At 34.3% G+C, this 25,720-nt stretch overlaps 1 protein-coding gene across 2 annotated transcripts in view; it reads left to right on the top strand.

Annotated features, from left to right (window-relative positions):
- LOC106663561 (TLD domain-containing protein 2) overlaps positions 1-25,720 on the top strand; it is a 357,519-nt gene that overhangs the window by 128,492 nt on the left and 203,307 nt on the right. Inside the window, exon 3 of one of the 2 annotated variants that reach the window (XM_024224943.1) lies at positions 5,418-5,527. In XM_024224943.1, the coding sequence (XP_024080711.1) occupies positions 5,418-5,527 (110 nt within the window). Of the gene's footprint in view, positions 1-5,417; positions 5,528-17,356; positions 17,454-25,720 lie in introns of those variants that run through there. The other variant, XM_024224946.1, reaches the window with a different exon arrangement.

Here is a 25,720-nt window from a genome sequence, read left to right as displayed (position 1 = left end):
CCATTGCGTGGTACATTCATGGCGGAAAGTTGATTTCGATCAAATCGATCTTTTTTATGTAGGAGGGCGCCTCTGGGTTAGGCGGTCGCGAAGATTTTTCTCGTTTCCAGGACACTATCAGAAAAAAGTATCAGCTGGATTTTTTTCAATATTTTGCTCGCTTACAATCGAGTTACATAAGTGATGATCTGTTCCAATGGTATTGCGGCCGAATTTCTTTCCCAAAACCTTCCTTCGCCTAGGATAATTCTTGTATTTAAAAGGATTTTGATGTGATTGTTTAAGCACTGTGCTTGGCTATCCTATCTTAGGATGTTGAAGGTTAGTGTAACCTATTGTAAAATTTTCCAAGGCACAAGCGTTGGTTGGATTGTATTGAATATTAATGTATGGCTTGAAACCCCTCCTAAATCTGGCCAAATGATGTTCTTGAGTTGGACCAAAAATTTCTGGCCCCGTCCAAACCTCAACGATGGGCGCCTCTGGGTTAGGCGGTCGCGAAGATTTTCCAGGACACTATCAGAAAAAAGTAAAATTAAAATAAAATGCGGCTTAAACGCTTGAACTGAATGTGAAGATGGATTAACCTTCATCCGCTCACGCGTACGGCCGTCAATTTTTTTTTGTCTTCTTCATTGGTTTTTCTTCATTTTCTCGTCGCGAATTGTAATAATATGGATAAATTAACTCTGACACAATATCAGAAGCACAAGTTTATCATAAAGTTTTATTGTGTAACTACAAAATCAAGGGAAATCAATTAAAAGCGTACTCCTAAACTTACAGGTACAAAGTAAGAAAATAAAGGCGTAAAGAATAGGAAACTCGAAGGGCTAAAAATGTCATATTAATTTTCATTCCCTTGAGTTTCTTAGTTATTTTTGTGTTTTTTCCAATTCAAAACTTTGTAAATGTAAAATTGTAGACGAAGATATGAGTATTTTTTTGTTGCCTCATCAATTGTGTCCGCATCGTGCATGATCGATGGGACGACAACTGCTTTCTTCTTGGTAGTCTTGAAATTAACGTGTCATATAGGCATCCAAACTTGTTCTCTCATAGGGAGAATGTCACGTGGTTTAGCTCCAATTTATTTGTTTATTGGGTAAAAACTAATAAACAGGTGGAACTAAAGACTTTAATGACATTTAACCTATGAGAATGGAGTTCTACCGTGAAGGTACAACAAACCATGAAAAAATCGTAAACTTGCAGTCCGATGCCACTGCATTTTAATTCCTAATCAAAAATTCAGGAGAATTTTTTTTATCTGTCCAAAAATGTGCAGTACTATAAACGAAATAAAATCCCAAACTAGTCTTCTGAAGAAATGGATAAAATTGCAAATTCTAGTGAATAATAAAGAAACGTGTACATTTTATATATTGAAGTTGTATTAATATCTTCTCGATTCCACTCACAAGATTGCAGAAATGAATAAATGTGGTTAAACTGCAAACGGATGAAGGTTGTAAAGTTAAAACATAGGATTTATCTAGTGGCTGAGGATGCTGGCTTTATACCGAGAAAAAATGGTGACCCAAGAAACTGAAAAAATTAATAAGCAAAAGAAAGTAGTTATTCTTTCCATGTAAGGTCTTGGCTGCGATAAAAAAGTCAGTGTCACTAGCGGGATTCGAACCCACGACCTTCGGCTAGATACGCCGCTGCTCTACCACTTGAGCTATCGTGACTTCGATCTCTCGGACACCAAACTCTCCTCCATCTCAACCTACAACCGTTTGAATTTTCTCTCTTTTTGCCATTTTCAAATGTCGTGTAATCGGATTGAATTCTCAGCGAGTTATGAAACCACGGGAAGCTTTTTAGTGAATTGATACTTCTTTCACTCATTAAATCTTAATTCATTTACGTTTTAGTGGTCAATTGTTACATTGTTGTTGTGGTCAAGTAACATCTTTCAATTAATTATTCTTTCCATGTAAGGTCTTGGTTGAGATAAAAGGTGTGTGGTTGGTGTCCGGGAGGATCGAAGTCACGATAGCTCAAGTGGTAGAGTAGCGGCGTATTTAGCCGAAGGTCGTGGGTTCGAATCCCGCTCGTGACACTGACTTTTTTATCTCAACCAATACCTTTCATAAAGTTTAATTAATTGAAAAGAAGTTATTTGGTCAATCTGACCACGAAACCTAACGATTTAATAAGGAAAATGAAGTATACTTCACTAAAGCTCTGCGTGGCCATTTCATTTGTCGCCGAGAACCAAATAGATTACACGACATTTGAAAAATGGCAAAAAGGAGGGAAAATTCAAAAATGTGGGGTTGAGATGGGAAGTTGGCGTCCGAGTTGATCGAAGTCATGATGGCTCAAGTGGTAGAGCAGCGGCGTATTTAGCCGAGGGTCTTGGGTTCGAATCCCAACCAAGACCTTACATGGAAAGAATAATTAATTAAAAGATGTAATTTATTTAGAAATCGTGAGAGGCGGTCTGGTGTGATGTAGGTTTCAAAAAAACATTTTCTTTATCGTGCCAACGTTTCGATCTTTATTGAGATCATCTTCAGGGCTCAAAGTGTTTGTCTTCTGTGTGATTGTGCCATTCTTGCGTGTCGTGTCGAGACCGCATCTCACGATTTCGAAATAAATATCGATTAACGGTCACTAATCACCATACATAAAAGATGTACCTTGACTACAACAACAATGTAACAATTGAACACCAAAACGTAAATGAACAGAAATAAAGCTGGAACGGTTGTCTTCAGGACAATAAAAGATTTGCTTTTGAAGTTTTAACTTGTATTGCTTTGAACAACACGAAAAAAGACTATTACAACATTTTATGTATTGTATATACATGGAGAATAAACATTGAGCTCGTTTTTTCCTAGATTTTTGAAGTTATTTTTAGTTAGCTTAGGAATTTTTTTATACATACAAGAATAACTCGAAATTTATAATGCTAAAAATTTATTGATAATATATAACGGTGAAAAATGGCCGGTTGTAGGGACGTCTACTAATGGAAGCACTCTGGATACTCCATTTATTTTTCCGGCCGTTTGAGCCCAGGACCTAACCGGCAAAGGTAATGAACCGGGCTCGCCAATTTGTCTATAATTTTCGGAATTGGCCATTCACCACAAGCATTACAACACACCGTTAAATCCTATAAGACCCCCGTTGTTGTTTTTCATTTTCCTGTACGTTTTACGGCTTAATTTGTGGGTATTCTCATCAAATGAGGAAAGCTGCGCGTTTCTCAAATTAGAAATAAGCATAAAAGAAACTTTCAGCCCGATAAATACATCGTTGGCATAATTAAACAACTGGTGGTTTTACAATAAGCTAATTAAAAATATATATATCATATCTGTTTACAAGCTGTCTTTTTAGTCGATTAATGCCTTAAAGCTTCTCTACCTTTATTTATATTTAAATTTGAAATTTTGCAAACTGACGAATCGGTTGTCACCCTGGAAAATGATAGTGCGCAATATCCACTTCTCCTTAAGAAAATACTATTACAACAACTCCTGGGCTAAAGTGGTTTCCCATTTACAGAAACTTGGGCACGACAGCCCTTCTTCTTGGATACCTCCTGCTTGAGGCGACAGAAATTCGATAGCCCGCACTTCTGTTCTCAATCTGATTTTAAGATAAAGATACATTTCTTAGAAGTTCTGTCCCGGGATGTAACTTTAAAGAAAATTTTTTGCAAAGATTCGGATAACGTCAGATCTAACGATCACCCATAAAAATCATACAATGCATGGATATGTAATGGCGAAGAGTTATTCGAACTATCTTCTTATGATCGGCAGTCAAACCTGATTATCGTATGGAAGAGAAAGATAATGTGGATTTGAGATAATAACGACCATGGGTATAGGGCGTTGGTCTACCAAATATTTGGTTATTTTATTTATTGGATCGACGCCTTCTACCCCTGATCGTTGAAATCTCATTATGTTTAAAACTAGAAGTTAATATTAGAAAGGTAATATTTTCATGAAAACGTTTGTTTCGGTTGTTTATTTAACGTGATAGAATTTTAAAAAAATACTTTGGTGTATTGATCAGCCATTTTGTTCAAATTGTTCTTCAATTATTTGTACAACACTGCCAAGTAAATAATTCCTCTACGTGCTATATTTCTTCATTAAACTACCCTCACTTCGGCTTTTATTACAAATTGTCTTTTTAATCGATTTGATTCATCGCTCAGGTCTTTTGGCCCAAGATAGGCCGGCTCAAGACCAAAATAATACAATTATATAACCTCTTACATAAGGAAAAACGATGAGAAAGTTGTGTTAAATGACAAGATCGATAAGCTTGTTAAATCCATCCCGAGGGTTCTCTTCTCTCACTATACATCTCAAGTACAACGCAAGAATATCCAACAACAGCCTTTCGAGGCAGGACCGATTTTAAATTGTTAATAAGACAAAACAACTGCACCAATTAACATACACTAAAAATCATGAACAGTGTTATTGTCGAAGTTTATAATAAAGACAAAAATAATAAACATTTATTACGGTCTTTACATACAATATCATCACATCATCTTAAACAACGGGTCAAAAAGAAAACATACATGTTTATTTAATTATTATTTTTATTTTTGATTGAGGTCTGTTGGGTGGTGAACGTAAGACTTGGTTAATTTCGATAATTCCGGTCCGACAGGTTTTGCCCATTTCTTTTCCAAGACCGTTTCTTTTTTTCAGCGTTGAGTCTACACAGGACTAAAAGAATATTACATATATTTAATTCACACGATAGCTATTCTCCCTCTCTCTTTCTCTCTCTCTCTCTCTCTCTCTCTCTCTCTCTCTCCCTCTCTCTCTCTCACTCTCACTCTTCTATCAAAATCTCCCTCTCCTCTCTCTCTCTCTCTCTCTCTCTCTCTCTCTCTCTCTCTCTCTCAACAGTCTCTCCCCCTCTCGCACACTCTCTCTCTTTCTCTCTCTCACTCTCATTCTCACTCTTCTCTCAAAATCTCCCTCTCCTTTCTCTCAACATTTGTCTCCCCCCCCCCNCTCTCTCTCTCTCTCTCTCTCTCTCTCTCTCTCTCTCTCTCTCTCTCTCTCACACTCTGCTCTCAAAATCTACCTCTCCTTTCTCTCAACATTTGTCTCTCTCCCTCTCTCTCTCTCTCTCCCCAAATTCATAAACTACCCGAAGTGTTTCGGCTTCTCGCCATCCTCAGCGGTACGATCCCGACCTGAAGACTATCACGGAAAACAATACTTACACAGAAATAAATTATTTACATTAGTATTCAAAATAAGAATACTTTTATGTCAATAAAATATAAAAATTAATTAGTGCTTTAATAATCAAGCCGTTTAAGTTTTATGTTGACTTTGTCTTTTGTCATGTGATCCTTAATTCTTATCACCAACTTCAAGAATGTTTTCTAATAGCTTTTATTTTTTTTCCAGAACTAAAAGTCGTTCAGTAGACCATGGGACGACTGCGCCTTTTGACCTCGACTCGCTCAGATCAAAGGTAGAAGGAAGATTTCAGAGCTTGGACAAACTCACCAGAAATGGTAAGCCTTTCGTTTTAACCCTCGACCCCCCCCCCCACGAGAAGTATTTATCCACACACAGAATAAGAAAAAATCTTACCCTTGAATTTATTTCGGCGAATAAAAGTGTTTTTCGTTTGTGCTTAGCTCGAAATTGGTTCTCCGAATCCTGGGGGAGCATATCGGAGGAGCCCTCGCCGTTTAGGCGTGAAGATACTGTTCATATACAAGGTAATAGGGCCTCGTGGGAATGAGAGACCTAATTTTTACTCGAAACCCCATCAACTCTTACAATATTTACTGCTTTCGTGATAAAGCCCTCCATTTTTTTCAACAAAGTTGGCGTGGAACCCAACGTAAATCCATTCGTAAAAATGGATCTTCCTTTCATTGTCAATTGTCACCCCGCAGATCCGATCAGAGCATCAAGTTTTTATGGATTACTTGCATGCTTTACCGAAGCCATTTTACCGCTTCCTTCAGAGTTTCGTTCCTGTATCTATTGTTTTTCTTATTCTTAAATTTGACCGATCTTACCAATTTTATGTCTTATTATTTTCCAACAGAGTTTTCAATAAATATTAAACATTGAATCCTCTGAAACAAGATATACTTGTAATATCTATGATTTAATGTTCATGCATTTCTTCAATTTTATCATTTTATTAATCTCTGCTACAAAAGACTAAAATATTACATAGGTTCTTTTTGTAGTTCATTACTGCCTATTTTTACTTATTGTTTTTTAATACATTTGAACAATTTTCTATGTAAATAGTTATAATATATTCAAATTAATTATATCGTATTTGTATTCATTTAGATAATTACAGTGTTTTGGGAAAGCCAATGTAATAAATATGAAATTTAACGATAATGACTCTACTTAAACGTTGATTTTTTTTAATGGACGTGAGAACAAAAGAGAGATTATGTCTTTTCTACGCAGAATAAGATTTAGAGATAATAAAAAGCGAAGGAATGAGAAGTGCGATTTAGAAAGCTTAATAAAGTGAGAGAGAGAGAGAGAGAGAGAGAGAGAGTGAGAGAGAGAATGAGAGAATGGGAGGGGGATTTTGCGGGAGAAAAAAATAGTATGCTTCATAAGAAAATTGTATTGATTTAACACGAATTTTGAAGAAAAGAAGGAGAGAGAAAGAAAGAATGAGAAAGGAGTTTCAGAGTGGGCGAGTAAAGAGAGAATGAGAAAGAGTAAGAGAAGGATCACAAGAGAAAAAGAAATGTGGATAAGCAGAAAGTGAAACGATATATTAAAAGTGATGAGAGAGAGAAAGAGTGAGAATGGTAGAGAAAGAGAGATCGAATAGAGAGAGAGATATATATAGAGAGAGAGGGAAAGATGTAACTAGAGTAAAGTAGGGCAGGGTAGAAGGGAATAGAATAGCGTAGAGTAGAAAAGAGTTGAGAAGATTGGAATAGAGCGGAGTAAAGTAGATTTTAGTGGAATATATTAAAGTAAAGAAAAATAACTCGTACGTACCGATTACAGGTGAAACAATAGATTGTAGTGGGATATAGCGAAGTAAAGAAAACTAACTCATATGTACAGACTAGGAATAAAACAGATGAATCAGTTCGCCAAACATAGTAAAACTTAAAAAACGATAAAGATAAAAGGCTATATGTCATAAGATAGATCGAGGGACAAAAGAAAGAAGGAGGAAGAGAGAAATAGATAGATAGAGAGAGAAAGAGTGGGAGACAGATAGATAGAGAAAGGGATAACCCTTTTTGTACGTTAAAATCACAACATAAAAGGTTTTGAATATTAAGAAACCTGTTGGAAAGAGGTTTTTGACGCATTGCACTACCAACTTAGAACTGTAGTACGGGTTCATTTTTAATATTTTTGTATAAAATCAATCGGTAGGCAGATGAACCGTGAAATACACTATTTTGGAATCGGGGGCAAATCGTTCAAATAAACATTTCAGGGTAACCCGGTTACTTTCCCTTCGATAGGCAATCATTGTTTACTACAGAGTTCGGCATATAGTATCGTTGTGTTTTGAAGGCTGAACTGAAAATCTACAGGTTATCTTAAAAATCTATCTATCTTAAAAAGTTTTATTGTTTCGACTTTTACACCATGAATAATTAACAAACAAGTTTTTAATCTTTTCGCTACTGATATTCTGAAATAAAATTCTATTACAGATTAAATCTAAATGTAATAATCAAAGAGTAGGCATCAGGGATGTTCTAACGATTAATAAATAATGCAACAAAATATTAAACTAGTGACCAATACAACGTCAAAAATGGCACGTATGGCGATAAAAATATGAATTAGAAATATACATTATTTTTAAACATAAAAAATCTATCGTACTTAACAATATTTCTGAGATATGATATTTATTGGAGTGAACGCTTGCAGAAGAAACATGCATGGAGTGTTGAGATAGGGTGAAAAAAACCTTTTAGAGAGGAGAAAAATATAACTAATTCTTTAATTGAAACAAAACAAAGATAGGAGAGACAGAGAGAGAGAGAGAGAGAGAGAGAGAGAGAGAGAGAGAGATAGTAGGGAAGAGTATAGTACTAACGTAAGTAGGGAAATGAAATAACGTAAAGTAGAGGGAGAAAACAATCTTGTCAAACAACAATCAGATTAGTAAAAAGAGTTGGGACAAAAAAATTATAGTGAGTGAGATAGAGGCAATAAAATTTAGTAAGTGAGAGATAGATAGAAAAATAGTAAAAGTGAAAGCGACTGAATTATAGCCATCCTGTATATTCCCACATAATCACTTTTTATATATGAGGTATTTTTAGTTTTAGTATATACTGTCGTAATTAATATTTTTTCATAAATTTGCTGCTCTTCTTCCGATTTCTATGTTTTGCGTAATACCTTTTTGGGTGGATTTTTGATCGAATTCAAATCAAAACAATTGGCATAAGTCTGGTCTAATATTTTTTTGCTATGAAGGACAAACTAACGGATTTTAAAAGTGGTAATATTGTGCAATTTATCAATTTTAAAATATTTATGTGGGTTGTTTGTTGTTTTTTATTTTAAAATTATTTTAAACTTTTGGGTGTTAGTTTACTCCATTTGATTATATCGCAAAAGGTCATTTTCCCGATCTTTAGGTTTATTAACGCGGAAGAGACCCCACGGCGTGTTTTGTATCTCACTAGGGCAGCGGGTAGAGCTGAGGGGAGGCGCGCAATTTTCCGAAGGGGCGGCCTTCATCGGGCTCTTGAGGCGACCGCCGCCGCCCCACAAGCCTCCAAAACAACACGACTCCAAAAAAAAATTGTCCAAATTTCCTAACAACATTTAAATCGGCACACCGGGGGCGGAGGTTCGTGTTAACCCAGTTGCAGGGGTGCCCCCATCAATACACAGGGCGAGTCGATGCTCGGAATCTGGTGGGGGTGGTTTCCTCGAACCTGGGGGCGGCCACCCCTTGACTGCGCTAGTGTTTGTCATGGCTGCTCCGACCCGACAGCACAGCTGTTCTTTACAACTTACAACTTGTCAAGACTCGATACTATCTCACGTCTCGTCACAATGATCATCGAGCTTTCTTCCAGGTACATCATTAGACCAATTATTTCCTAACGTTGTCTAGATTTGCGAGAGAAAAAAATTCAAGGAAAAACGTGGTGTATGCTCTTATTTTAACTGATAACAACCGATATTTTTACTTAACTGTATAGATTATTTACCGTTTCATATGTTTATTGGATTTTGGAATACTAGAATTTTCATCGTCGAAATAGATTCCAACTACAATAAAATAGTTCCACTCAATTTTACGTCCTTTTCTTCCTTACTTACGTTTTTTTCAAGAATTAACAAATTTATCAAAAAAATTTGAAATATAATTGGTACAAAGAACAAACATTCATATTTTATTTTATTTTACAGAAGAAGAAAACAAAGAACTATTCAGTCTATTAAGTTCACAAAATAAACAAAGCATAACTAAGTACAGTGCTTTTTAAAATTAAACTAACATAATATTATATTGTACGCTTTGCCTAATATTGCACAGTTGTTGTTTATAAAGAAAATCCTTAGTTCAATTGTGGAACGCAATTACGCGATATGCCTTCGACTGGGTTGTTCTCCCCCCTTTTTGTTTTTAAAAAGAATTAATTAAAAACTCGATTTAAAATAAATTACCTATGAACAAATAGGATATATGCAAGAGGATTAATTTATTTTACCCGTTTGACCTTTTCGTAAACTGAGTTTGTAAACATAGCATGTTCAAAACAAACGATATTTATAAGGAGTGTAATAATCTGTAATTTTCCTAGTAACAGCCAGTGTTTGGTTAGAACAAATAAACATTTTTACTAAATTTTGATATATTAGCATTAAATATAAAATGATAAACTTATAATAATATTGTTTTGCCCTTGGACAGTCTGACAATCTTTTCTCTACTCACCTATACTTGCGTCAACTAGATCGTAAATGTAGCCCTCGTGGTAAATTATTCTCAGCCATCCGCTCAATAACTTTTTCACCAGTCCACCCAGGGTGTACACACGGTGTGTATATTGCGACTTGGTATTTTTCGGTAAATTACAGCCCCTTCAAAATCGGATTCCTTCATCCGGAGAAGTGCGATTCTGTGTACCTAGGTGTTGGTTATTAATCGCCGTATCCGCCCTGCCACAGTCGGTTGTCTTCAAGATGAGTTTCGACCCTTATCAGTTATGAATGAGAGACGAGAGAAAATAGAAAACCATTAGCAATAATACTCTCAGGCCATGCTTTAAAACCCATCCACACGTTTCGTTATCTTACAAGGTCACATCAATAACAAAAAGAATAATACTAAATTTTTATTGCAATAACCTTGACAGAGTTTATTAAATATTACCAACAGATTTTTATTAAATGTTATGTTTAACGAAAGTTTTATAGTTTTGTATTGCTACCTTAAGATAGACAATGCGAATACTGCGCCATTATTGCGCCTTACTAATTATAAATATATTTTTAAGTATTTAGCAATAATGCAACAAAAATTTACTTATATATTAACAAATTGACATCATTTATAAATTAGTTCGTCAAAAATAATCATGGATGTTGATTTCCTTGGTGGTCTTGAGACATTTCGATAAAATAATGTTTTTATTGTTTGTTTTTCTTTGATGTTTATATAGTTGGAGTAGAAATACATCATGCTGTTTATGTACAAATCCCCACCGGTAAATTATTTTAATATTTATATGTATTATATTTACCCTTACTTTCTTCGCCTTTCGTTCTAATTTGTTTTCTTGGATCTCCTCATTTATTCGTTTTTATTTTTTTTATATATTTATTTTTTTCTGTTTTGCTTTCTTTTGTTTTGACAAATTTCCATCGCAAGCTTTTTATATTTTCATCCCTCTCACACGATCCATCATTTGTCTATCTGTAACAACTAGATTTTCTCTGTCGCTTTCTCTCACAAATCCTTTATAATTCTCTGTATGTTTGTATCTCTGTCCGTCTGTAAGTCGGTCAGTCAGTCTGTCACTCGCTCTCCCTTCATCTCTCTCTCTCTCTCTCTCTCTCTCTTACATATCACGTTTACTTATCGTACTCTCTGCTTATACACATGTCTCTCTTTATCCCTCGCTCACCCTCTCACTCTTTCTCTTTTTCTCTCCTTCCCTCTTTCACTGCCCTCTATGAGACTCTCTTTTTTTCTTTCTTTCTCTCTTCTTCTTTTTTTATCTCTTTATCCTTATTTTCTCCAATATACGTCACAAACCAATACAATTTTCTCTCTCAGGCTCATACACATTTTCTCATCCTTTCTCTCCCTCTCCCTCCCTCACTCCTTTTCTGCCACTCTCTCTCTCACATCACTTTTACTTATCGTTTCACTCTCTGCTATACCAGCTGCTGTGCCACTATACACATGTCTGTCTTTATCCCTCGCTCTCCCTCTCACTCTTTCTCTTTTTCTCTCCTTCCCTCTTTCACTTGCCCTCTCTGAGACTTTCTTTTTTCTGTCTTTCTCTCTCTCTCCTTCTTCCTTCTTTTCTCCAAAATACGTCTTTAACCAATACAATTTTCTCTCTCCGTCTCATACACATTTTCACATCCTTTCTCTCTCTCTCTCTCTCTCTCTCTCTCTCTCTCTCTCTCTCTCTCTCTCTCTCTCTCTTTCTCTCTCTCTCTCTCTCACTCTCACTCTTCTATCAAAATCTCCCTCTCCTCTCTCTCTCTCTCTCTCTCTCTCTCTCTCTCTCTTTCTCTCTCTCTCTTTCATATCACGTTTACTTATCGTTCCACTCTCTGCTTATACACATGTCTCTCTTTATCCCTCGCTCTCCCTCTCACTCTTTCTCTTTTTCTCTCCTTCCCTCTTTCACTTGCCCTCTCTGAGACTTTATTTTTTCTGTCTTTCTCTCTCTCTCTTCTTCTTCCTTCTTTTCTCCAAAATACGTCTTTAACCAATACAATTTTCTCTCTCCGTCTCACACACATTTTCTCATCCTTTCTCTCTCTCTCTCTCTCTCTCTCTCTCTCTCTCTCTCTCTCTCTCCTCTCTCTCCTATCTTTCTTTTCGTTATCGCATTCTTAAGATATATTATTATTAATTATCATAACATTCAATTCCAATTACAAAAATTTATTTTAAATTTTGTTAATTCATAAACTCTCAAATAGAGAAAGAGATATTATTATCCTTTTGTAAGGAAGAGATCGACTAAATTCTTTTTATAATCGCGTCGATCTTGCAACGAGTTTTTTCTCTCTAAAAGGTTTTTCACCCTATCTCAATTCTCCATGCCCGTTTCTTCTGCATGCGTTCACTCCAATAAATATCATATCTCAGAAATATTGTAAAGTACGATATATTTTTTATGTTTAAAATTAACAGACTAATATTTCTAATTCATTCTTTTATCGCTAAGCGTGCCCATTTTGACGTGGTATTGGTCACTAGTTTAATATTTTCTTGTATTGTTGATTAATCGTTAGAACTTCCCTGATCCCTACTCTTTGATTATTATATTTAGATTTAGTCTGTAATATAATTTTATTCCAGAATGTCAGTATCGAAAAAATGAAAAATTTGTTTGTTAATTATCGTATAAGAGTAAGCAATAAAACTTTTTAAGAAAATAATTCAGCCTGAAGATTTTCGATTTAGCCTTCGGAACACAGGGATACTATATGCCGAACTCTGTAGCAAACAATGATTGCCTATCGAACCAATGGAAGGAAAAGTAACCGTGTTTCCATTAAATGTTTATTTGAACGGTTTTCCCGCGATTTCAAAATAGTGTATTTCCCAGTTTATCTGCCAACCCATTGATTATATACAAAAAATATAAAAAATGAACCCGCACTTTTATTCTAAATTGTTGGCATCCATGGTTTGGTAGTGCAATGCGTCAAAAACCTCTTTCCAACAGGTTTCCCAACATCCAAAACTTTTTATGTTTTGATTTTAGCGTCAAAAAAATGGTTTAGCGCGATTTTCTGCCATGAATGGTTTTTCAAGGACCGATTAATCATCCCGACAGTGTTTCGTAAAGGGTTTTGCTCCGAGCCTCGAACATTAATCAACCCTCTTTAATAATATTTTGTTGCAGTTTGCTTTGAACATTATGCCGTTCTTATCATTAAAACTGTAGATGGTATGATTGTTTATAAAGCTTATTATATATTATCATTTTTATTTAATTTTAATTAATTAATATAAGTATAAAATCCTTCTTGTTTGTAAAATGATAATCTTGTCGTAAATTTAATTACACCAATGGAAAGATCATTCAAAACCCAATGAGTTTCATTTGTCTTTTTATTGTAATCTTAAGAAATCCTTTATTGTAACCTTATCATCTGATCGATCGGTTCAATAAATCTGGCTATATTTGATCAATTTTCTTTCAATATTTTCACTTCAAAGATGGTTAGTGTAAACGGAAATTGGAAGTATGACCACTGGTTGAAATAGTTTAGGAAAAAAATACCGTCAGTTGTGGTGTGAAAATGACCGCGGGTGGCAATACTACTCGATAAGGACAAAATCTCTGGACTGTATAAATAGCAAGGCTCAAAACCTTCACGACCCCTCTTCATCCTCACTGAGCGATTTACAGCTTTTAACCCCGTGGTGAAAATGGGGGTTGAAATCATATTTACCTGAAAACCGGTTTTGCGTTGGGATAAAGACTAATTTTGTTTGCGGGGAGGGGGATTTTTTTTTGCGGGCTCCTCTTCAATCCTATTAGAGCCGGACAACCGTTCTGCCGCGTACCCTTTTACAACGGGATCGAATACGAACCAAGGGCGGAGTTCGCGTGTCCGCAGAAATAAATATCCTCCCCTGGAGCAAATAAACCTAATGCACCCCCGTTGTTACACATCGGAAAGGTTTCTAAGGACATTCGAATGGACAGGTCTTATCCATAAAATGAAAGAAAGATAATCTTTCGACTCAACGGACGCGTTTGTTGTTTGTTTTTAACAAAATACACCTAAAGATTATAACAATTTTCCTCCTACCTTAACATAATAATATATTTAATTTTCAATTCTTAAGAACTATTTTAATAAATGTACAGGCTGACAAAGTAAATCTAACTCTTTCCGAGATTTGATGGATCAAAATAAAAAAAATGGCAAAAAGGAGGGAAAACTCATAAGGTAGGGTTGAGATAGGAAGTTGATGTCCGAGTGGATCGAGGTCACGATAGCTCAAGTGGTAGAGCAGCGGCGTATCTAGCTGAAGATCGTGGGTTCGAATCCCGCTCGTGCCATTAACTTTTTTTACAGAACCATGGGAGTAGAGTAAAATACGATCTTTGCGTTGATTCACTTCACACAAACAACTCGTGAATCTAACGAGTGTGAAAAAAATATCCATGCCACAAACTCAAAAAAATTAATTGCAAAAAAGCAAAAATCGGGACCTGCCCACATAAATTAACACTAAATTAAAACAATAACGTTCTTAAAATAAATGTATTAAGAAAGATTAAGAAAATAAAATAAAATAAAGTGATATGTGACTTTCGTAACTCCTTGCCATTAAAAAAGAAAAAAAAGTGGTGCCTTCAACAATTTGAAAAGCGGTCCTTCCTCGTCCTTTTCTGCTCAGCTCGCACTGCCGGTTGGGGATTAGCTTCCTATCCCAAAGGATAATCCTTATTGTTGAAAATATTATTATAAAAAATTCCCCAAAAAAACTAAAAGATAAACAGAGCAAAAAGAAAATTGTTACCCTTATGCATTCAAATGTTTGAAATATGGCAATGGACTTAATGGAATATTTTAAGACAGTTTACAATATTCATTATAACCCGACGAAGTGTTCAAGACGGCTGAAGATCTAGAAGAAAAAATGGTCGCCAAGCTTTCTTTAGCGATGGGCAATAGTTCCAGTCAAAGATGGTGTCCTCAGCATCTTCCGTTTTGGTGTAGAAATTGCCATGCCGGTAGAAATAAAAGCTTTTATGGTAAGGCGAGTTGTGCCATGCTGTGAACAAGAAGTAGGTAGTCCTTGGAGTAGTATGAGCCACTGTCCAGGAGTTGATGTAAAGAAATGCAGTCCATAAGCGTCACGTCCTGGAATACAAAAACTACGCGTCCAGAAGTGTAGGGAGACATGTTGAGGAGAGCTGTGGTTTTTCTTATATTTGTTGCCGAAAGCAAATAGACTACAACTTATTTCTTTTCTTGCAATAGGAATTGATTAGGTATTATCACATTTCATCACAATGGGTTACATATGATCATTTTATAATATTAGATTTATAGAATTATTAAAATTAAATTGTTTCTTTATGGCACTTTTTTATTTATTTAATTTTTTAAAATATTTATTTACATTGTGGACTTATTAAAAACGGTAAAAGCCGTAATAATACTATGAAATTTTGCAAAATACAGGAATAAATACTTAGAATATAAAACCTAGTCGCATTTCATTGTCATATATCTTTAATTGACTACAAAAAAGATAATACTATTAATGTAATACTCGTTTTATTTGTTTTATTTTTTTAAACTAAATCGGAGAAGATTTTACCTCGATATATTGGTGAAAAATTATTTTTTATATTAACTATTGATAGCTATTAAATTCATTAGATTTCGTGGTCCGATTGACCAAATAACATCGTTCAATAATAAATCTTTATGTAAGATATTGGTTGAGATTTAAAAAAGGCAAATAGCAGGGAAAATTCGAAAGGTCGGTTGAGATGGGAAGTTGGTGTCCGAGTGGATCGAAGTCGCGATAGCTCAAGTGGTAGAGCAGCGGCGTATTTAACCGAAGGTCGTGGTTTCGAATCCCGCTCGTGACACTGACTTTTTTATCTCAACCAATACTTTACATAAAGATTATTTAATTGATAACTATTAATGTTTTACAATTAAAACAAAATATTAAAAATGATGCTTTATCTCTTACAGAGATGTGGAATAGGAAATAGTAAATAAGATTTCGAAACTGTTTTGATTTTCAGGATTTGTAAGATAACGACTCGACTACAGTTTCGCTTTATGGAATTTTATTCAACATTCATTTTCAAAAAATTTGTATTTTAATTTTTTTAATATTATTTATTTTAGTTTTTTTTTAAATTATCATTACTATTATTATGTGCTTGATGTAATCAATTTTCCATTGCGATCTGAGGTTTTCATTGGGTTAAGTGTGTTTGAATAGTCAATTCCGGGTTATCAAATGATGGTATCAAAAATGCTACCTTATTACAAATTGGAATTATTTTTTAGGATCCTGAATGTTTTTCGCATAGTGAAGAATGTATATTTTTTAATTTATTTGACAAAATGTATGTTTTATAAAAGACTATGTCTCCTATTTTGGGTTTTGTGGATGCTCATTTTTATAGTTCAACCCTGCTAAAGGCTACACCACTGCAATCAGTGAACATCGTAAATTTATTGTGTATATATTTTGTGTATATATTAATATTGTCTGAAATGTCGGAAACTTAAAATAACTCTTTTTTCTGTGTAGTGTAATTACCTTCGTGTTTATTTAATATTTTTGAGGAAAAGGAGACTGGTCTAACTGAATTTGTATCTTCTTGTATATATATTTTGTTTACCACATTTTACATGTATTTGTAAAATTTAAACGATGTTTATAAATCCCAGGCCCTGAAGATGATCACAATAAAGATCGAAACATAGGCACGATAAAGAAAATGTTTTTCTAAAACTTACTTCACACCAGACCGCATCTCAAGATCTCCAAATAACCACTGGCTAAACTAAACACCACACATTCAATTATATCATAACTTTTTGTATTTTATTACAAATAATTATACAGAGTTTTTTCGAAATGAAAAATTTGTGTCACAGACCGGATTTGAGCCTTTTCTATATGACGCCGCGATTTGCTTACAATTGGAATAAAACGGAGTGTCGAAAAGGGAAGTTTGTGTCATGGGCGATCGAAGTCACGGTAACTTGGTATTTAGCCAGTCGTGGGTTCAAATCCCTCCTGTGAGACAAATTTTTCATTTCGAAAAAATTGTGTATAATTAATGGAGTAATTATATATATATAATTAAGCATAAGCTGATAAATATAATTAAAAAGTTAGTGTTAATTTATAACAATTCTTTATTTTCTGAATTTCCTTTTATTTAAGTGTTTAAATCTTGGGTATGGATTTCCAATTCAAAATTTTTTACTTGAACAATGTTGAAAATGATTCAATAAAATATGTTTTAAGAAGTTGAGAATCTTGCGAGAGTGATTCTGAAATTGTTTGGACGTTATTTTTAGAATTTAGTTGAACTCTAATGTCCGAAATGTTGTTTACCTTTTGATCATGAAAGTTAATCTTTTCTTGAAAACATTGACTTGTAAGGGCCTGCGAGTTATTTACAGTTGTATTTTTAAATTGTACTGTTCTCGAGTGTTTTCAGTGTCAGGAGCTTTGGAATTGGTGCTTAATAATGCGTAAGTTTTGAAAGGATTATTTAGAAATGATATTTGCCATTTCTCAGCATCCAACAGAAGACTCGTTTTAACAAAGAAGGGATATCCCAGTAAAATATGTGTGGGCATGTTTTTGAGAATTTTGAGTATGTTAAATTTTATGATAATTGTGTCCTGAGCTTCTAAAGTGACAGGATTTCTTGCCACAGATATAATTTCCGTAGTCAAACTCTCTTCAAATCGTTCAATTCGTTTAAACATTTTCCTTCCTAGAAAATCAAAGCATTCATGATATATGGCATTTAAAGTACTTCCGGAATCCAAAAGGGCCGGAATTACTCTGCTTCGACCAATTTTTACCATGATAAACCGAAGGTTGTCAATAATTGAATAGCCTCTGGGACTGTGACCATATCCGGGTGGTGCTGTCACAGGCTTTGGGGTTTTGAAGTTTTCGAATTTGAATTAGGGAGTGTTACATGTTGTTGTAGTTGTGGTTGTTGTTGTTGATTATTTATTTGAGTGAATAATTTCTGAAGTTTCAACAATTGTTCAACTTTTTGGTTAAGTTTATTCGGAAATCGTGAGATGCGGTCTGGTGTGATGTAGGTTTCAGAAAAACATTTTCTTTATCGTGCCAACGTTTCGATCTTTATTGAGATCATCTTCAGGGCGTGGGATTTACAAACATTGTTTAAATTTAACAAATACATGTAGGATGTGGAAAAAATTGAATTTATACAATGTAAAAAAATATTTTTTATATTCAATCAAAGTATTTCTACTCACTCAAAGTGTTTGTTTGTTGCCATTCTTGCGTGTCGCGTTGAGAGTGCCAGTGTTTTTGGTTAAGGAGACAAAGGTGTGATCTTCCCTTTTACAAAGTTTGTTTTTAGTATTTTGATAATATGCGTTTTTATATATTGATGCTGCCTGGCTGGTTTGCCAAAATTTTTGTTTTCTTCTGTACGATTACCAATAGTTTAGTTTCGCTGGTTATTATCATTGTAATCCTTGTATTGTGGACGAGTGTGATATGAATTTCTATGTTTAGTGTATCTCTAATAATTTTGTTTATTATAATTTTGCTGTTGCGAACCCTCGTAAAAAATTTAAAAAAAATTATCCATATTGAAACATTCGCTCCCCCCCACCCAAGTTTAAGTTTTTAAAAAACAACTTACCTTGTTATGTTTATTCATTATTTATGCCAATTTATGTTTTTATTTTCTGGTCGTATAGTAAATTTTAAATTTGTAAGCTTTTATGCCGACTCTCAAGAAAACAAAGTAAAAATTGTCAAGTTATGCACGATCACGCTTTCCAGTTAACAAAACTTAAAAAAAATTGAATTGCAAAAAGGTTGAAAGTCCTCTATTTGCAAATTCGTATGGAAAAATCCGAAGAAACAAACCATCTGTAACCAAAGTTCGTATTGACGCGTTGAAATGGGTTTTTTGACGGGATTCAGTACCGGAACGGGCATTCAATCCGCAAATTAGAGCGATAACGGCTTTCGACGGGATTCCAAAATTTTCCGATTCCACATCAAGGTCCACAGCCACAGCAAACCAACCACAAAACGTCAAGTAGGTCGGTCCCGCAGTCGATATATTTTTCAAGGTAAGGCACGTTTCAAATGTTATCTTAAACCCTAAAAACGTTTTCTACGTATCAAAATAAGCAGTTCGATTTTTTCCTCAACATTATAAATTTTATTACTTTTTATTTTTTTAAAAATAATCTAATGTCTAGCTTTGTAAGAATCCTGACCCGGTTAATCCCTCGGAAAAATGTCGAATAATCTGCCTTTTTTGAAATCAAGAATTGCTCCTATTTCGCGAATCAACTTATCAAATTATATTTATGCAGAGATATCTTTTAAAAGGCAAACAAATGATAATAGCATTTTTTTCCGCATAAAAAACACCGTGCTAATTTCACGTGTTACAAAACGTCAACTTGGGCAATATTAAACTCAATCTGCATAAAACGTGGAAAATTGTTAGTCGACAAATAATCATGTGAAAACTGAAACTAACATGCGCTTTCTTTTCTTCGCTCGAAAAACAGACAATTTTTATACAAAAGTGGCAAACATTATTGATTATTTTCTGCCACAACTGCCACAAAAACGAGCAATTTTAAAATGGATCTAATTCAAAGAGTACTCGGTAGAACAAGACAAAGCTACATCCTCTTCTTTCATATTGTCGCTAGATATCTCAGGGGTTTATTCTAAGGCCTATACTCTTTTCAATATACCTAATTACCTACTAACTGTAATGTATTTCTTATTTTGTGTGGATTTCGCAGTATATTGTTGATCCTAAGGGCCAAGCGCTATTATCTAATAATCTGAGTTTAGCCTTGAAAATAATCCATACCTTTCTTCCTAAGATAGAGATTAAGAGTTTCTATAAAAAAAACTAAACCGATTTTCCTTACTAGGCGGCGACCCTCTCTTGGCAAACAATGCTGGGGTCACATCGGTCCCTTTATAAAATACTAGATTAACAACATGATATTACTGCACATATCAACAACTATGTCTCTTATAACCTTACTAAATCGGGATTCATCTCTATTTGAGCAAAATGTTACTTACCTACTTCATATAGCTGCATGGGGATGTATAGGGAAATCATAATACAAAAGACACATACATTATTTTCGTTGAACTTCTCTAGAAAAACTAAATTTATTTTTCAGTCTGGGATCATGGAAGCATAGACGGATTAAATATATACTAAGTACCTGAAAGTTCTCCTGTTCCACATTTATGCTCATCTATTATATTCATTGAGCACTTTTTATGTACCTGCTAACCTATGATTTATATATCAACATATTTTTTGACTTATTTTTTATGGTTTATACATACGAGGTTATGATTTGTCTATATATCGTTTGTAACAAATACAAATTTATTTTTTTCTAAAGGTTGCGTTTTTAAATAAGCCATCTTTACAAATATTCCAATTTCGATTTAATAACTTTTTTTATCTTACTTTCTTGATCTGCTTCTGTAAAAAACAAAAAATCGCCCTCTTTGTTTTTGCAGTTGTGCCCAAATGATTTAGAAAGAAATATGTTCTGATTTTCTGTTTGTTTGAACAGCTGAATGATATAAATTGATCTCATAAGCCATTTGATATTGGCCAGACTACTCGAATATATCGATAAATGTGAGATGGATTTGATTAGAGAATGATAATATTCACATGGTAAATAACATATATAAAAATAATTCAATTTCATTTGTGTAAAATGTTTGGAAAGGTATATCAGAAACCACGACGCTGAGAAAGCATAAAGAGAAACAAAGATATATTGTTCAAGAGCAATTAAAAAATACATAATACATAAAACGAATTTTTTAATTTAAAAAAACTGAACTGTATTTAGTCTTTTATGCTGTATTCGTTTTGTTTTCAATTTTCGTTCAAATCATCGTTCAATCTAATTTTTAAAATATTGGCGGAAGGAAATAGATGAATGACCGCGTAAAACCAAAAAGTTAACCATTTCTCAGAGCAAAATCTACCAATTCATGGCTGGTATGGCATGAATTCTTTTACATAACTCACTTCCTGAAAGCAGATAATATTTCAAAATCGGGCAAATAATTCAGCTATCAAGTGTAATTTGGGTTGTATTAGTGAATAGAACTGTTTCCCAATACTTAGCCTTTCCAAGACGTAGGTTAGACGTTTTTCTGTTCCTTTTTTAGAGATATTGGGGCAACGTTTTCTAAATATTTTACAAAATTGCCACATACGTGCAATGAACAAACCGACAGAAATGCGTGTTCAACTCTGGACAAAAAAATAATTTATACAAATTGTTCTTTGAGTTTTCTCTTGAGAGGAAATAACGAACGATGATAATAACGAATCTCTCAATTATTCTTTCTATGTAAGGTCTTGGTTAAAATAAAAAATGAAAAGATAAAATAAAAAAGAAAATAAAAAAAAATAAAAATAAACGGGATTCGAACCCACGACCTTTTCCTACTGGGTCTTCTTGGTAACCAATTAGTTATCAAAGTTAAAATTACCCCCATTACATTTAGTGGTCTATTGTTGACCAAATTACTTATTTCAACTAATTGATCTTTTTTTTGTCTCTCTGATTGAAATGAAAAAGCTAGTGTCACGAGCGGGATTCGAACCCATGGCATTCGGCTCAATACGCCGCTACTGTACCACTTGAGCTATCGTGGCTCCCATCCACTCGGACACCAACTCTCTATCTCAACCTACAACCTTTCGAATTTTCCCTCCTTTTTGCCATTTTTCAAATGTCGTGTAATCAAGATTGGATTCTCAGCGACTTATGAAGTGGGGAGCTGTTTAGTGATGTGATACTTCTTTTACTTGTTAAATATTAATTAGTCGTTAATTGAAAGAAGTAACTTGGTCAATTGACCACTAAAACGTAAATGGAATGATAACGAATGTTCGATTATTATTAAAACTAATTCCCCCCCACAGAAAATATTGGTCATTTATATCAAATTCTGTTCGCATTTATCGATTAAATCCTTGTATATTCAGGAGTATGGTAATAAATTGGTCCTGACCTGGCAGGACCACGTATTTCGCTGATGACGCCGCATAAATTTTCAACTTCAAGGACACCCCAAGCTCACCCAACACGTTTGATGGACATCATATATCGTCTGGTATAATCAATGTAAAATTATTTTTACAAAATTGTTATGAGAATAGTAGGGTAATTTTATGGCATCAGCCTGTAGATTTGTCAAAGATGGGGTCATCGGTTCGAATTCAAACGTTCCTCTTAGACTTTTTAAAATCCTGGTTTTAAGATGTGAATGTTGATAAAAGATAAACCGTACTGTGAACTATTTTCTAAAAACATTTTTTCAAATTTGATCGTTCTAAAGAACCATAGTCCACCATCGAAAAATGTTTGTTAAATTTATGTATATCATGCTTTATAGTTTGACACATTGATGATTTGTAATATATACTCACAACATACATGCAGAATATAAAAGGTATTACAAAATATAACTCTCGGAATTAAACTTCAGTTAATGATTCTTGGAAATTTATTTATATTCATTCCGTCGGATGTAATACGTTGTTGTACGTACGGACGCCAGAATAATCGCAGGATGTAGTTTAAATATACACCGTTGACATATTTCATTTTATTAAACCTCCGTTCAATAAGGTTATCTGCAGGTTGGCAGAAAGTCAATAACGACGGACAGTTTAATTATTGGCCTTATACTAGAATAAATACAAAATTTTTCGAAACCTACGTTTATTTGTATATAAAAACGGGCGGTTTCTTTGAATAAATATTATATGTATGTATGCCGACTGTAGTCAAGTGGAAGAAGTCAAATTACTACTACAATTGTTCACTTGGTTATATCGTTTCTCGGTTGTTTCCTGTATTTTTCCCAATTTTCCTCAGTTATAAACCGCCCCCGTTTTGTTTTTCGTTCAACACAGAAAAATAAACACATCGCCCAGTTTTGCCTCGGGACCTGTTAAGATATACGTAACCTGCCGGCAGGTGATGTCGCGTGTGGGAATGGAAATAAAATCACGTCCTGGCACGTGGCCGTTGTACGGGTTTTTTCAATGCATAGGCTTTCCCTCGACCCCCTCAAAAAGGACCTCTTTCGGAAAGGACCTCCCTCTCCGCCCGTTCCAAAAAGGTCGACGGTTTGGGGGGAGGGGGATACGTTTATTGTTTCGGCAGTCCGAGTATATTAATTAAGCCATGGTTTGGACCAAAAGAGAAAAACATCGGGATGAAACAATAAATAATTGTTGCTTTGATTGTCGGGCCGAAAAAATTTGGGCCTGTTTGATAAGAAGATTCATCGCAGCTCAAATCAAAATCAATAGGATTGAATTACGTTTTTAATTCGCTTTATAACATAAATTAACATCATAACAGTTTATCATAAAATCATAACCTGTCTAGTAAATGATTTTTGTTGACCATAAGACACATAGTTCTCTCATATTTATATTACCTAATTATCCATTTGGGAAATTTTTTTTTTAATAGTATATTAATTTTTGAGGGTAATAATTTTTGAAAAATCATAATTAAGTTTTTAATTGTTTAGAAAGTGAGAAAATAATGAGGAAAACAGGTGTTCGTCTGGTGATAAGATTTCAAAATTTCCATACGTTTTTGCAAACGCTTTGGTTATCTACAACAGGAAAAATTTGAAGTTCTTTATCAATCTCGTCGAAGTGGATAGATCTGGGACCTAAAAATAAAAACAAAAAGTAATGGTCATACATCGATAAAAACAAAACTGAACGAAAAAATCTGTTAGATAATCCATTAATAGGTAATTACGAGTTTTAAATAATCCACTTTTTAATTCAGTTTATTTGCTACATTTTTATGTATCTGGTCAAGTAATTTTGAATTGCCAAAACGGCAAAGGATTATTTACGACGAATTATGGCAATTATTAATTAATACATCTTCCTTTGAAATAAACCTTGTAAGAAGTCCGAGTGGATCGAAGTCACGATAGCTCAAGTGGTAGAGCAGCGGCGTATTTAGCCGAACGTCGTGGGTTCGAATCCCGCTCGTGACACTGGCTATTTTATCTCAACCTTACATAAAGATTAATTAATTGAAAAAAGTTATTTGTTCAATCTGACCACGAAATCTAATAAACTTGTAAGAAATGCTGAACAATTCAGAAAAACATATTTTACTATTTTCTCCGTTTTACGGAAAAAAGTAGAATCAAAGATGTGTAACCTAAACCGTCCATAAACCTAACCCCAACCCAATCCTATCTAACCTTTCCATCCCCCTCCCCCCAAAAAATATTCTGTTCATTATTCATTCATCAACCTACTCTGGGTTATATCTAAAAAACATTTTAAAAAAATAACGTTATTAACAAATGTTCTTATATAATGGAGAAAATTAGCTAAAATAGATTAGCCGTATTGAATTCGCCCCTAGTTTATGCTTTTAAATACAATATACTTTGTTCATTTCAATTTATTTTTTTCTGTCATATAGGAAATTTTAAAGTTATAAGCTTTTATGCCGATATTTCTCAAGAAAACAAAGTAAAAACTGTCAAGTTATGCACGATCACGCTTTCCAATTAATAAAACTTTTTAAACGTTTTTGTAAAATCTTCCAGGTGTTCTGTTTGAGAACACTGGGCGTCTGAGAAGTCCCCTCGGGGATAAGTCCGGACGTTAAAGATCCTCATGGGTTTCAACATCCATGAGTAAAGATGGGAACGTCGCTTTTTAGGGTAATTTGGAATTGTTTTAATTGTATATAGCCGTCAAAATATGTTTTGTGTTTTGTATGAGTGAGCGTATTTACTAGAGTGAATGGTGAACTAATGAAATTGGGGTCGATCTGGTTGGGGTACTTTACTGTAAATATTCCGCCATCACCCCTCGAGCTGTCTACGCGACTTGGGTCGATGGCGAAATCTTTATAGTAACATACCCTAACCCCAACGACCCCAATTAGATTAGGTTTTTTTTTTTCCAGACAACACATAAGACATACTATACACAATTTAAAAAAACCCAATTTTCCCTAAAAAGCGGAACAGGGGACTCTGAAATTCGCTACCGTGTTCGAGCACTCTTCTTATGTCGGGCGGCATGCCTACACGCTCTCTGTATGGAGCCATGGCATGACACGCCTCTATTATGTGGGACATATGGAGCAACCTTTCTCTGCATAAGGAGCATTAGTTTTTTATTGTATGCAGGTTAACGGAGGTATATGTACTACATAGAATGAGTGCAATGTATCGAGGTGTGAATGTATTTATTTGTGTGAATGCGTATTGATTGTTATATTTCGAATGCGCACTTAGTCATTAGGGAGCTACTTTATTGTCCCGCGTTTTTAGGTTATTTTCACCAGGGCTATGACTCTGAACATTTTAAATGTATAAGCTTTTTTGCCGACCTAATCCGTCTATAAACCCAATCCTATCCAACCTTTCTATCCCTCGCCCTCAAAAAAATATTCTGTTCGTTGTTCATTAATCAACGTTCTGGCTAATATCTAAAAAATATTAAAAAAACGTAAGGTTATTAAAAAAAACACTTATATGATGGAGAAAATTAACTTAGCTATAGAATTAGCCATATTGAAACATTCGCCCCCAGTTTAAGTTTTTAAAAAACATATACTTTGTTAAGTTTATTCATTATTTATGCAAATTAATGTTTGTTTTTTGGTCATATAGGAAATTTTAAATTTATAAGCTTTTATGCTGACATTTC

Source organism: Cimex lectularius, unplaced genomic scaffold (assembly GCF_000648675.2).
Source record: "Cimex lectularius strain Harlan isolate CLEC.00 unplaced genomic scaffold, Clec_2.1 scaffold100, whole genome shotgun sequence".
In the NCBI taxonomy this organism is placed as follows: Eukaryota; Metazoa; Arthropoda; class Insecta; order Hemiptera; family Cimicidae; genus Cimex; species Cimex lectularius.
Note: the sequence above shows the minus strand (reverse complement) of the source record. Positions and strands in the feature narration are given on the sequence as shown.